Genomic DNA, 14,550 nt, shown 5'->3' on the forward strand with positions numbered 1-14,550 from the left:
AAGAATTTGGATTCTAGCCCCAGTTAAATCCAAAGACAGCACTAACTCTTTGCCTATAAGTTTAGGAATTGTTTTGAGAGTATAGTCATAAAGTTTGTCTCCTGTGCATTTGTTTTGTAGAACACAGTGGGCAGCAAACTGTTAAGACAAACATTAACATATTATCCTTTACCAGCCATGCTGCTGTGAACTGATCGTGATCCAGCAATGACCAGCATATGCATTAGGAATTGCAGCATGTAGGCTCATTTTCTTCCGTCAGTGTTGCCAGTGATTCGTGGTTGATCCAAGAGGTGTTGAAAACTGCTCACAGTGGATGAGGAGTGAGAAGGGGGGAAAAAGTGCTATCACATTCTACAACCTCACACATATCTCTGGCTTCTGGATCTGCTTTTTTTAAATTCCAATTCCCTCTGCACTGGCAGTATTGATACATTTGGACGCTGAAATATTAATCTTGCACAGGTTCAGGTCAAAGCACAGGCAGGACTTAAACTGATTGGAAGAAGAGGAAAAACCGTTTAAGTCCCTGATTCAGCAAGATACGCTTCAAGCACGAGTAGTCCCACTGAAGTCAATAGGCACTGCTTAAAATGAGGCACATGTTTAAGTTCTTAGCTGAAGCAGGATCTAAGTGACTCTGTTTATGACCATTAACTTGGCTACGTACTTCTTTTTTCTTTCAAAGAGCAAATGCTACATCGGAAAATAATATATAATAACAGGAGTGCTGGAACAATTTGTATAGTGGGGGTGCTGAGAGCCATTGAACCAAACTGTAAACCTTGTATCTGATGGAAACCACTGCAAGCCAGAACCCATAGTTCCAGCACCTATGTGTAATAATAAAGCACAAGTTAAGGAATTTTCTTGATTGGTTTAAATTGTTATTGATATTGGCTAACAGATACTGATTTTATTCAAGGAAGTAACAATACAAATTTGTCGTCTGACCTTTTCAATAACAGTATGTACAAAATTTTCTGCCTCTGTAAAGTGAATTCAGTTTAGTTTCTAAATCCTTTGGACTCTGATTCTAACAAGGAAGTGATTCCAAGACTGACCGGCTGGTTAACTTGAATCTGACTAACCTAATCCTGCTGAGTGTAATTCCAGGATAAGAGTGCAAAAGTTGTTAGGGGAGGTTCTTATCCCCCTTTCCTGTCTCTGTATACAGGGTAAATGGCTTGGAGTGGCAAAAGGGTCTTCAAAAGCCCTGGATCTGGCAGGGGGAATCCCCCCATGCCAGAAGTGGGAAAGACAGCCATAAGTTGTATTTTGAGGACCTCCTCAGAAACCCTGTTGTGGGGGGCATTCCTGTGGTGGAGATGAGGGCAGAAATATGTGATGGAGACAACTTTGACAGGCTGTCTAATTTACATTGAGGTAGCCCAATCTCAGGAGGGCACAAAGATGACTTAAAGATACCTCAGACCCACAGTTTCCTGGGCTGCAAGTTCTGTGTTTTTTCTCTAAAGGGCACAGTGCTGAATTTCATCCCTCGGCTTTGCTACCCGATTTTGACCTGAGTTATCCATGAAAAGTTTGAGATTAGTGGTGGCCATTATATAAAGACTGAAACAATCTGATGTCACAGCAAATATAGTTATTGTAGTGAGAATGTCACTATATTTCAGATTTCATAACCATTCATTGTCATTTCCCGTGTTTAGTTTTTCATAACTTCCCCAAACTTCCATCTTTCAAGCTAAAATTTTCCAGGCTTGGTCTCTGCCTGAAAGTGGTAAATGGTTTTTTAAAAGTTTCAGCAAAAAGGGTTCAGGCATTTTTGAGTAGCAGAGAATTAAAGAACAAAAACAAAAAGTTATTTTAAACAACTATGTAACTGAAATGTCCTGGGGTAGAAAAGCTGACATTTAGCCTGGAAAGTATTGAATTTACCAGCAGTTGGTTTTGATTTGGGTGACAGTAGCCAACCTTGGTTAATCTGTGTTTACCTGTGCTGGATGTTCCAACTCAAATTCTGAAACAGAGTAACAGGGTTACGTTGGGTGGCTCCTATGTATTTCTGAAGATTTACCCAACAGCCTAAACCCTGCAGATACCCTCTGTTGGGAAAAGTGTATATTTTCTAAACTATTATTTGGTAATGGGAAATCAGTAATTATTATAGTTCAAACAGGAGTTAATTCAGGGAAATTCTATGGCCTGTGTCATATGGAGGTTAGGTCACTAGATCATAACAATGGTTCCTACTCACCTGGAAATCTATGAATCTGTGAATGACAGAAAAATAGAATTGATCTGTTGTTAATGGTCCTATTTTCTGTTTTTCTCAACAGGTATTAGCACTAAAGATGGAACTGCTGAGAGGGATAAAGACTTCAAAGGAAAAGCCCAGAAGCAGGTGCAATTCAATCCTGGCCAAACCTTAGCTACCTGGAGAGTGCGGATTTTGAGTGATGGTGAACATGAGCAGTCTGAGACCTTCCAAATTGTGCTTTCTGAGCCTGTCATGGCTGTCCTAGAGTTTCCTGAAGTGGCTACAGTGGAAATTATTGACCCAGGAGATGGTAAAGACATTTCAAAAATGTTATTCTGAATCTGTAGATGCAGCTGCAGAGAAAACTGTAAGAAAGGACTGGTAAAGTGATTCCTTCAATATTATATTTTTGAGGACAGATTTAGGTATCATCTTGATGTTTTGTCAGAGGTCACATTCAGCTTTGTAGTTCCTGAGAACCTAATGAATGTGGTGTGTTTTTGTGTGTAATATATTTTTTCATGTCTTTACCCTCGTTTATTAGTTCTGCATTGTTTTATTGTGGACTTAATAGAGCTGCTTTTGAGGCTCATAGTCTTCCTAAACCTTTTAGGGTACCCTTTCCAATCAAAATCCATGCTCTCAGTAGTGCTCATGCGCTAGTAGGCATCTGCCTGCCTTGTAAGGTCAGGCAAAAAAACCTTAAACCTTCTTCAAAGGTATAATTATTGGAGTGCACAAAGGAAATCAGCTTAGAGAAGTAGAGAAAAAACTCTGCTTTGTTGTTCAATATACTTAAAAAGTGTAACCTGATGATGTTGATTTTATCTCATGTATATTTACCTTATACTAAACAGTGAAATAATTTACACACCAACAGTGGCCTCCAAAGGTAGTTCTAAATTCAGAAACCACTTTCATTACCCCAGAATTAAGTAAATCACTCACGATTTCATTAGCTGAATGCGTGACTCTACCAAATCATGCTGATTAGCTCAGAAGACATCTTCTATTTCCTCTAATAATATTTCCAGCTAACGCAAGTTGCTCAGAGTTTAGTTAATGTTCGCAAATCCCTTTAAATATGTAAAGTGCTATATTAGGTATATCTGGCTTCAGTTTACATTGTAAGCTCTTTGGGTGCTACTGTAGCTTCTTCTTCATCATAATAAGCAATTAGGCATTATTGAGCCAAATTCTAGCCCAAGCTGTTCCTTCAGCACAGAGGCTTCAACATGATGTGCCTGCAACCCTGTTTCTCTGAAACAACATTTGCCTTCTGACTTCAGGGCTGGTGTTCCTATGGGAGTGAGAAATACCTCTCTAGAGCTGAATTACAGTAGGGGAGATTGACTGGGGTGCATGGACCAAGATAAGCCTTCCTGGCTGATGCTCCTCAGCAAAACATACTATTTTCCCTGTTCCTCCTCCCCACCCAATCACACATGGAGTAAGGGATGGTCAAGCCCCTTCAGTGACACTTGAGCCTCCCAAATAATATAAAGATCTGCTCCATTTCCTCTTCCCTCCCAACTTCAGAAGTTCTGCACAGGTTGCTGCTGCCCGAGCAGGGATTTATGGGAGAGAAATAGCATTAGGGGTGAAGGTACAACTGGTTTATTTTCAGGGATACATTTGACAGCTGAGGTGTCAACAATAGATAAAACGATAGTTGAATGTAGGTGAGGAGAGAAGCGATAACAAAAGCATGTGCTGGAGTAGCAGCCCTACTAACATTTGGAGGTTTTGCTTTTGAACTGCATCCAGACACTTGAAACAAGTGGTCATGGTCACAGAAAGATGTCAGTAAGGAATCTTGAGAGAAGCAAAGGCTGGAACAGCCTGTTTTCTATGGTTCTTTTCAAATTAACACTTGAAGGTGGCTGGGCAAGAAAAAATGTGTCCAGCAAATCTTTTTCATTTGCTAGTTTCAGATTTAGAATATATCAAACCTGGGGGTTATCTTGCATTCCTATTTAGTTACAGAGGGCAGCACTGTTTGTAGATCAAGTTCAAAATTAAATACAGTATGTTGAGGACATGGAAATGACTAAGCATGCAGTTCCTATAATCACCAATGGGCGCTCTAGCAGGGTTGTGTGTGGTCCTTAATCAGTGCCAGCCCTCAAGATTTCATATGGTAAGAGGGGGAACCTGGGACTGGTTTGGCAACTGGAGGGTGCGGGGGGAAAGGGTTGGTCTCTCAATTCATCTTTCAAAATGTTGGTGGATCGTGTGTACAGGTGATGACAGGAGTCAGTGTTAAAACTCCCATTTACTGAAGTGGTTCAGAATTAGGCACTAAATAATGAGACCCTGCTGAAAGCTGAGCCAGACCTTAATAAGTGCGAAGTACTGTTGTGTTACAACAGGAAGGTTTTGAATAAAGAAGAATTTTCATATGCTAATTCTAGAGAATATAAACTCAGTCAGCCATGAGCCTTAGGCAGCTATTATAACACGGAAACACATAGGCCATTTTCCCAAAGATTTTTGCAACCTCCACATGTAAGATTTGTTAATTTGTTGTGTGCAATTTTAAACAGTATAGTTACATAGTCATGCAAAGACAGGATGCACAAAACGTATTGCATCTTTAACATTTTTTCCATAGGATAGAATTTTTCTGCATTAATTTATTTCCACAGAAAAAGAGAAATCAATTCTTTAAAGATTAAGCTGGTATTACTTTAAAACTAAAAGGTTGATATTTTTCCATGGTTTTTTTGTCTTTCTGAAATAATGAAAGTTAACAGATCTTATCAAACCAGAATTACAGCATTTTCATAGCAGTCTTTTAACCTTCTCTCATGCCAGCAGCATTTTCCAATTGCAGAAAATGTGTAGTGGGACATCCTTTCAAATAAATCACGTTACACTTTCAAGAAATTGCTTACAAAAAATTCTGAAATAACCAAATAATTGGCTTTGAATAGTCATCTAAGTTATACAGAATCATTACAGCAGTTGGATTTTAAAATATGGAGGTTGGTTGGTTGGTTTGTTTGTTTTACCCTCTATATTAAAGTAACCTTGGTAAATTACAGATAATCTTTGTTGAAATTGTAAGGGTGGATGGATACTCTGTATCCACAACTATCTATTTCTCTTAAGTTTCTGGTGGACATAAGAAAATAGAATCTGAAATCCAAAGGCACCATAAAAGCCAATGGCCTTTATAGGAATATAGAATAACTAGAAGTTTTTGTTTTCAGATTGTGCAGTATTTTATTTGCTTTGTCTGAAAAATAGGACCTGACATTCTTACGCTTGATGTTTTTAAGAATTCTGCAGAAGTAGAGAATGCTAAAATAACTTTCAAAGCTAGTGGTGAATTTTTTCCATCTTCCCTTCTGGCACCCAAAAGGAAATAGCTAGCTTTAATTAACAGAAGATACGTTCCCAGCCAAAAGAGCAAAACTGGTTACAAGAAAAAAATATGCCTGCAGCACTTATTTAGATAAGAAAAAGGAATTCCAGAGAACATGAAAGAGATGTCTTATTTTTTTATATATGTAAGCCTAAAGAGATAATGGACATGCCCAAATCCTAAATGTTTTACAGGCTTTTCTGTGAGTTCACACTAATGGCCAGTTTTCTTTTGAAGTCTATGTTTTGGTTACACAGTTTCAGAAAAATCAAACAAAGAACAAAATTAGGGATCACTCGTCGGCTGGTATATTTATAACTTCTTATAAAATCAAATTATTATCATCTTTATATTATAGCACCACATGCTAACCACTGTACAGAGAACAAAAAGATGATCCCTGTACTAAGGAGAATACTACTTCATATAGTGTAGAGTCAAAGTGAAAGTCACAAAGGACCCAGTCCTACATCTTAAGCACCCCAGATGCCAAAGGACTCCAACACATGTTTTGTGTGTGCAAAATGAGCAAGAATGGTCTTAACAAACTTCTGTCAGAGAGGAGGATACTGAAATGATTGTGTGATCCTCAGTGGTGAACCTTTCCTGGCTAACAACTAGTAATAATAATAGTCTAGAAATACTAAAAGATCTTGGATAGAATTCTGGATGCCCATTGGAGGACCAGTCCTTCAAACCCTTACTGACAGGTGTAATGGTAAATCATGTGATTTGTCCCATTACAGTGATTAAATCCCAGGAAGTGGAACTACTAATCAGTAAGTGCTTAACAGTGGTTCTCAAACCGTGGGTCGGGACCCCAAAGTGGGTTGCAGCCCCGTTCTAATGGGGTTGCCAGGGCTGGCATTAGAATTGCTGGGGCCAGAGGCTGAAGCCAAAGCCTGAGCTCCATGACCCAGGACTGAAGCTGAGGCTTTTGGGTTTGGACTTTGCCCCTCTCCTCCCTCACCCCTACCCAGGGTGGCGGGGCTCAGATGAGCTCAGACTTTGGTCCCCCTCCTGGGGTCGTATAGTAATTTTTGTTGTCAGAAGGGGGTCACGGTGCAATGAAGTTTGAGAACCCCTTCCTTAGAGCATCTGGCCTTGGTACTGGCTTTCTTTTTGGCTGCAAAATTTCACATAACATTTCACTATACCATTGAGAAATGAGTATTTTGTTACATTGAATTTATGGGAGGGGGGAACTTCTGGCTATTTCTCCTGTGACTCTTTGAGTATATAAAATAACACAATTAAATATGTGTGATTTCTGCAGAATCAACCGTTTTTATTCCTCAATCCACATACACAATTGAAGAAGACATTGGGGAACTGTTCATTCCTGTCAGAAGAAGTGGAGATGTCAGCCAGGAATTGATGGTGATCTGCTATACACAGCAAGGTAACAGAATCTAGATTAAGTGAAAATAATAACCAAGGCTAAAATAATTATTATTTCTGTCTGCAGAATATACAAATAATTCCCAGCACTGGTAATTATTTTCTGCTTGTATAGTTTCTATGTCAATTGGTAGTGCTATTCCTCTTCACTTTATTTCTTAAACTGTTCTGTGTGTTGTTAAATAGATGCTGTGTTCCATTATAGAAATAGTTGCAGTTCATTGATCGATATTCCTTGCCTATTTCACAGGGTCTTGTGTACAATACCTAATGTCTGGAAGTAATGTCAGTTATGTTTTTTGAGATCCTCCAGATGAAAGATTCTCTACAGGTAGTATGATAGTAGATGTAGTCTTTCCATTTGACTTCATTAAACAGTGACAAGCTTTTAAAAAATGTTGTTTGAGCTGATAGAGCTTTCAAGATACAGCTGTGCTTAGCATAGCTAAGTGCATAGTTTTTATGACAGAGAGAAATATATTTTGGCTTTTTTTCTTGAGTATTACAGGTTTCCTCTTCTTTTTAGTGAGAAATTCTAGTATTTATAGAAACACCACAGAATGCCAATAAAGCAGCAGAACCACTATGGTTCTGCCTCAAAGAGGCCTGAGGTCTGGAGAGGCTGTGCTACAAAGCTGAGCTCCAGGAAGGTTTCTTTATTGATGTTTGTAAAGAAACAATTGGGTGGAAACCTCTTTAGAAATAAAAATAGTACTTATTATTATTCTTGTTTCTGCTAACCACCCCTTTGTTAAGCCTTTTGTGCGCTTATTTTGGCTAGCTATTCTTCTTCCCTTCTAAACTAGATTTGTAAACAGTAGTCTCCTTTTTGGTATCTGCAAATTATTTTCAGGGATCATGTTCACTTTGATACTCAGTGGTTTGAGCATTGGCCTGCTAAACCCAGGGTTGTGAGTTCAATCCTTGAGAGGGCCATTTAGGGATCTGGGGTAAAAATTGGGGGTTGGTCCTGCTTTAAGCAGGGGGTTGGACTAGATGACCTCCTGAGGTCCCTTCCAACCCTGATATTCTATGATTCTATGATACCTAAATAACATAATGTTTGAAACTCAGGTCAGTAGACAGTTAAATTATCTATATTACAGCAGGAAATAATTGCAGGTCCAATGTAGAGCCCAGAGTTGTTTGCATCTGCAAAATAATGAGCACGAAATAGGATGTGTAATTTAGGGCCTTTGTATATAGGTGTCTCTTTTTATTTTATTTTTTTATTTTTTCCCTGACTAGAGCTGTCCCATGTTTTTCCATCAAAATGATTTTGAACAGAAAATGTGGTTTCTGCACCAAAAGTTTTCAGTTTTCTGTTGGGAAAATTAAAATGAAATATTTCATTTTAGGTTAGATTGCCCTGAATCGAAATACTTAGGTTAGTGGAACTGAATCAAAATGTTTCATTGTGGCTCTGTTTGAAAAGGTGAGCTGCTGCAGTGCATTGTGGGATATGTTGTTCGGATGATTTATGCATCTGTTCTGCCCTCTGGGCTGGGCTCCTTGGCCAGACTATATTTCTCCTCTGTGATGTACCGTGGTCTCTCCTCTAACTGAACCACCGTGGTGCATCGTGAGAGATGTAGTTCAACCAGGGAGCTCATCCCATAGGGAGGAACAGGAGAATGAGGCACCAGGCAGCTCATCTTAATACAAGTCAATGCTGAACTGAGCTGTAATGAAACATCTTGGTTTAGGAATGTCAAAATGTTTTGTTCAAAATTGTCAAAACAAAATGGTTCAGCATTTCTGAATCCATTTTTTAAAACTTTTAATTTTATGAAAACTTTCAATATTTCAACATTTTGTCCTGAATTGGAATAAAAATAAACATTGGAAGAATTTCCCAAAGGACAGAAGTTCCAGCTTTCAATCAGCTCTAATTCTGAAACTGGTAAGACCTTTGATGAAAGCTACTTGGTTAATTTTTTGCTTGTAAAACCTGAGTGGTTAGCTTTTCGACCGCATTTTTCACCTCATGATGTAGTTTCTTTACACTATGTTGAGGTATTTGATGTAAAAGCCTGTAGCTGAGCACGTTATAAAATGCTTTTTCAGTACAATTATAGCGCATAAGCTTAAAACTTCTCTCACTCACTCAACTGCCTGGCTCTTGCAACCCCAAGAATAATTACATATGGCTCAGCATAGCTGAAAGGTTGGAGATCCACCAAATTAAAGGCACAGAAATGGAGTGGTGTTTTGAGATACTCACTTATCAAAAGAAATCTGGGTAGTAGGAAAGATTAATGCTTTTTGTAGATGACCTTGGATGCATAGTTGTCAAGCTGGGAGAATTAAATTAAGTGCATCTGCAGCTTGTAATGAAATCCTGAAAGCAGGGCACATACTGCAACAGTGCTGGTTACCTAAGAATGCCTTTCCCCCTTATTATTGTTACATATATGTACATTTACCAAGTTCACCTCTTTCAAGTACAATCCAACCTGCTGACTTTTAAAACAGAATATTTGCGAAAAGCCGTAACACCTTGAAAAACATTTTCTTCTTAACCAAAAGTTTCTGGGCTATGTTGTGCCCTTGAACTGTGCGCAACTCCCAGTGATTGACATGTTAAAGTGACCTGTTAAATTGCGCTGATTAAAACCTCTCTCTTTTGTGTAACGCCTTATTTATTGGCAGAAATGTGTAATATTTTGTAAATACATTTGTGGAATAGTTTCTCAGCAGTTGTACTGGTTATTCTATGCAAGGTTAGGTGGCCAAATGTTGAGTTGAATTTTAATCTTTTTCACAACATTGGTATGTGGATATTACAGCAGTTTCCTATCTGGAAATTCCAAAGAGATATAGTTAGTGCACACTTGTTTGGGAATGAAAACAAAGAGTGCCAGAATTTGGTTCTAAAAGGATAACTGGAGAGGATTAATGCAGGGCTATCTCAGCAGTGACTTTATAACATTTTTCAGATGAGAGAAATTGTTATATTTTATCAGTTCTGTATCATGGGCTTCTTCAGTCTTGCCAGCAAACAGAAAAAAACAGAGAAATGAAAACTATTGTTCCTTGTGCTCATTAAAACAAATAGAGTTTGCATTAGTTGCCATTAGGACAGTTTTAAGACCATCTTCTCACACAGAACATAGTCCAGTTCAAAAAAATCCCATTTGAGCTCACTGATTTGTCATTAGTCAACTTGTTCTGCTATTAAGAATTGTTTATTTTGTACATCATAATAATACCAATGTAGTATTATGGTAAATACTAAAAAACAAACAAATTCTGTAAGAGATAGCAACCCTCATGCTTCACGGCTTCACTCTGCCTTTGACTATTGGGAAAATTAGAAGGAAACTTTCCGTGGGACAGGCGATCTCCTAACTGCCTATTTCACTGTTTCTTAACACCTTTCTCAGACTCAGCTGATACTGGCATCTCTTGGAGAAAGAATACTAGATCTACCATTGGCCTGATCCAATATGGCAACTCCAGTGTTTCTTTGTACATGCATTTAATGGATACCTGTACATACTTTGCAATGGATGCATCTTATCAGTCTAAAAATAAATAGGAATAAAAATGGAAAGCTAAAGAGAATACAATTCAACCTTAGTAAGGGATTCTTTAAAATATTACAGGTACTTATTTACTTCTGTCTCACAGGAACAGCAACTGGTACTGTCCCAACGTCTGTGCTGTCCTACTCAGACTACATATCCAGGCCCGAGGACCATAACAGCATTCTCCGCTTTGACAAAGATGAACGAGAGAAAATGTGCCGTATTGTCATCATAGATGATTCCCTGTATGAAGAAGCTGAGACATTTGATGTTCTGCTGAGCATGCCGATGGGTGGAAGAATTGGTTCGGAATTCCCAGGGACTCAGGTTACTATTGTGCCTGACAAAGACGATGGTAAGACTTAATTTATCAAGATGGTATTACCAGTGAGGGACAGAAATGGCATATAATATGGCCCTTCAATCATGATGTAAGATCTGGGTTTACTGGATTTCCTCTCTCCCTCACTTGATTCAAATGCATGATCATGGCCTTCAGAAGTTTTGAAAGCATAATTAGGGGGATAGTGATTTTTTTTAAATCACTATCCCCCTAATTAAAAGTCAGTATTGCTATTTTAAACTTCAAGAACATGCAATCATTGTAAAATTAGCTGAGTATTGGAAGCTCACCTTTCCACTCTGACAGATTTCACGATTTATCTCCTGTGGATAAATTGGAGAGAGTCCAGCGAAGGGCAACAAAAATGATTAGGGGACTGGAACACATGAGTTATGAGGAGAGGCTGAGGGAGCTGGGATTGTTTAGCCTGCAGAAGAGAAGAATGAGGGGGGATTTGATAGCTGCTTTCAACTACCTGAAAGGGGGTTCCAAAGAGGATGGCTCTAGACTGTTCTCAATGGTAGCAGATGACAGAACGAGGAGTAATGGTCTCAAGTTGCAGTGGGGGAGGTTTAGATTGGATATTAGGAAAAACTTTTTCACTAAGAGGGTGGTGAAACACTGGAATGCGTTACCTAGGGAGGTGGTAGAATCTCCTTCCTTAGAGGTTTTTAAGGTCAGGCTTGACAAAGCCCTGGCTGGGATGATTTAACTGGGAATTGGTCCTGCTTTGAGCAGGGGGTTGGACTAGATGACCTTCTGGGGTCCCTTCCAACCCTGATATTCTATGATTCTATGATTCTATGATTTCTGGAGGGTGTGATCTGGGAGGTCACACCGAATGGAAATCGATGATGTTTGTTATCCACGTTCCTTACTCTTTCTAGTTAAGCAAAGGCTGCTGCCTCCTGATAATCCAGAAGAGTCTAGTTCTTGTTACAAAATATGAATACAAGCCGTTGACAAATCTGATGTCAGAATAATGTTCATATTTTGTATCAGGAGACCAACACAATTAGATGCTTTGTTTCTGGCCAGAGTGACCCATGGCTCTGATGTATTGCTTTGAAAGGAGCAGAACTTTGTTGATGGGCTAGAGATCTGTGGCAGGAGAGGTGTAGGGCTGGGGAGGGGATGGGGAAAAATATTGTATTCTCTCCTAGAGAATGCACACTAAAGCTAATGCTGCCTGAGGCAGCAGCATCTTTTGTGCAATCTCCGTAGCAGTAGAAAGGAGTCCCAGGTAGCATATTACAGGTAACAGTCCCAGTCCTTTAACGGACTCTGCCCTGAGCTCAGTGAGTTTTAGGGGCTTGCGTGGGTCGAAAGCCTTTTTCTCACTCAGGAGGATTGTTCTCCTGGAAATTCTGTGAAAGGAATATTGTGGAGTTCTCTAATTTCCAGTAGAATGTTTTTTCCTGTCAGGCTGTGATCTGGCCTGCAGTTAGATCATTGTGTCTACTAGAATTCTTTGAGGGAGTTAACAAGCATGTGGACAAGGGAGATGCAGTGGATATAGTGTACTTAGATTTTCAGAAAGCCTTTGACAAGGTCCCTCACCAAAGGCTCTTAAGCAAAGTAAGCAGTCATGGGATAAGAGGGAAGGTCCTCTCATGGACTAGTAACTGGTTAAAAGATCAGAAACAAAGGGTAGGAATACATGGTCAGTTTTCAGATTGGAGAGAAGTAAATAGTGGTGTCCCCCAGGGGTCTGTACTGGGAACAGTACTATTCAATATATTCTATAAATGATCTGAAAAAGGGGTAAACAGTGAGGTGGCAAAATTCGCAGAAGATACAAAACTACTCAAGATAGGTAAGTGCCAAGCAGACTACGAAGTACAAAGGGCTCTCACAAAACTGGGAGTCATTGTGGATAGTTCTCTGAAAACATCCACTCAGTGTGCAGCGGCAGTTAAAAAAAAAAAGCTAACAGAATGTTGGGAATCATTAAGAAAGGGATAGATAATAAGACAGAAAATATCATATCTATCTAAATCCATGGTATGTTCACATCTTCAATACTGCATGAAGATGTGGTCGCCCCATCTCAAAAAGGATATATTGGAATTAGAAAAGGTTCAGAAAAGGGTAACAAAAATGATTAGGGGTATGGAACGGCTGCTGTATGAGGAGAGATAGTGTCCTTATTTAATATTTTGTAGGTCACCTGAGAAGTCAATATTTTGGAAAGTAGCATAAAATGATCAGTAGAATTTAAGAATCATTCCTTCTTTATTATTGTGTATGCTGCACAAAATTCCTGGTAATTGTGTTCAGTCCTTTGATTTGTTAAAAATATGCCACATGAAAGAAATAGCATTTTCATTGGCTTTGTAATATTATAAATATACTTGTATCTAAAACATCTCTCCAATGGAAGAGTTAAGGTTGTGACACATTTATAGCAACCTATCAAGTGCAGAAATATTATCATACTAATCCTGAGTCCCATTACTGCACATCTGTAGGGGATATGGAGCTATATTATTATTCTTGTTTGTTTGTTAATGGGGTTTACACTTAGGTAACAGAGATTCTTTGGCCAAATGTAACAGCCTGTCATTTTGTGCTGATTTCCCAAAACACTGTGACTGGATTAACATCATGCATCAGTGTCTGGAGGTCATAAACCACAAACAGGAAAGGTCAAAGTTTAATAATTCTACATCAGGTCTTTCATAAGGAAGTCAAGTCAGCACTAGAAACTTTTTGCCTATATCCACTGGCATTCAGTGCAAGTTAATTAGGAAACATTCATCTTCAAAACCTTTGATCAGTTTCTTTTCTTTCTGGTATAAACCCATGGGATTTAAACTAAAATAGTTGAGTTTGAATATAATAGTGACAATTGATAAACCAAGAATAATTGAAAAGACTCACCTCAAGCTTTATGGTGAACCCAAGAAAGATTAAGTGTAATATTCCCCTCAGGGAATACAGTATTTAAATGTGGCTTATGTGCAGTTAAACTGTGTGGTCGGAACAAAAATTTGTAAAGAAGTAATTCTAAATGAGGCAAGTACTGGTGTATTACAGGCTGAGGAAATATGGTTTTAAAATCTACAGTGCTGTGGGGATATTTTTACTTTGAAACTGAGTTTCCCTAATACAGCACAAACTTGAGGATAGAAAAGGGGCAAAAAAAATCAATCAAAGGAACACCAGTCCAGGTCCTCATCAGGGGGTTGGACTAGATGACCTCCTGAGGTCCCTTCCAACCCTGATATTCTATGATTCTATGATGTAAATAGCATTTGGAATTGTTTGTTTCAATGTTACATATGCTACCACAATTGAAATGTTAAATAATAACATGGATCTGTTTGCGTCAGAGATTAAGGTTACAAAACATAACATGCAGAAGGAAGTACAGTAGGTGAAGAAACCTACAGAAAGAGTATTTACATATGGTCATTTCAGCTTGCAATTCCAAAGTTATAAACACTTGACTATGTGAAACTCTTCTGGGAGTAAAGGGAACCAAGCCTTTCTACCTTTGGCAGAACCCCCCTCTCTCCTCCCTACCACTAAAAACAACAGAATAATTTTCAGTGAATTTATCTATATATAGATATGGATATAGATATACACACACTCTCCATGATCATATTTCTGAAATTTTAAACATTGAACTAAATATCTGAAAGATGTTTCTTTAATACAGAAGTAGATAGCTGGT

The 14,550-nt window shown here is 38.6% G+C and overlaps 1 protein-coding gene across 1 annotated transcript in view; it reads left to right on the top strand.

Annotated features, from left to right (window-relative positions):
* Positions 1–14,550, top strand: part of FREM2 (FRAS1 related extracellular matrix 2) — a 219,001-nt gene that overhangs the window by 113,983 nt on the left and 90,468 nt on the right. The window contains exons 4-6 of the mRNA XM_073342495.2: positions 2,304–2,534; positions 6,871–6,996; positions 10,629–10,880. Of these exons, the coding sequence (XP_073198596.2) occupies positions 2,304–2,534; positions 6,871–6,996; positions 10,629–10,880 (609 nt within the window). The remainder of the gene's footprint in view (positions 1–2,303; positions 2,535–6,870; positions 6,997–10,628; positions 10,881–14,550) is intronic.

The sequence above is a fragment of the Lepidochelys kempii genome, chromosome 1 (genome assembly GCF_965140285.1).
Source record: "Lepidochelys kempii isolate rLepKem1 chromosome 1, rLepKem1.hap1, whole genome shotgun sequence".
Classification (NCBI taxonomy): Eukaryota; Metazoa; Chordata; order Testudines; family Cheloniidae; genus Lepidochelys; species Lepidochelys kempii.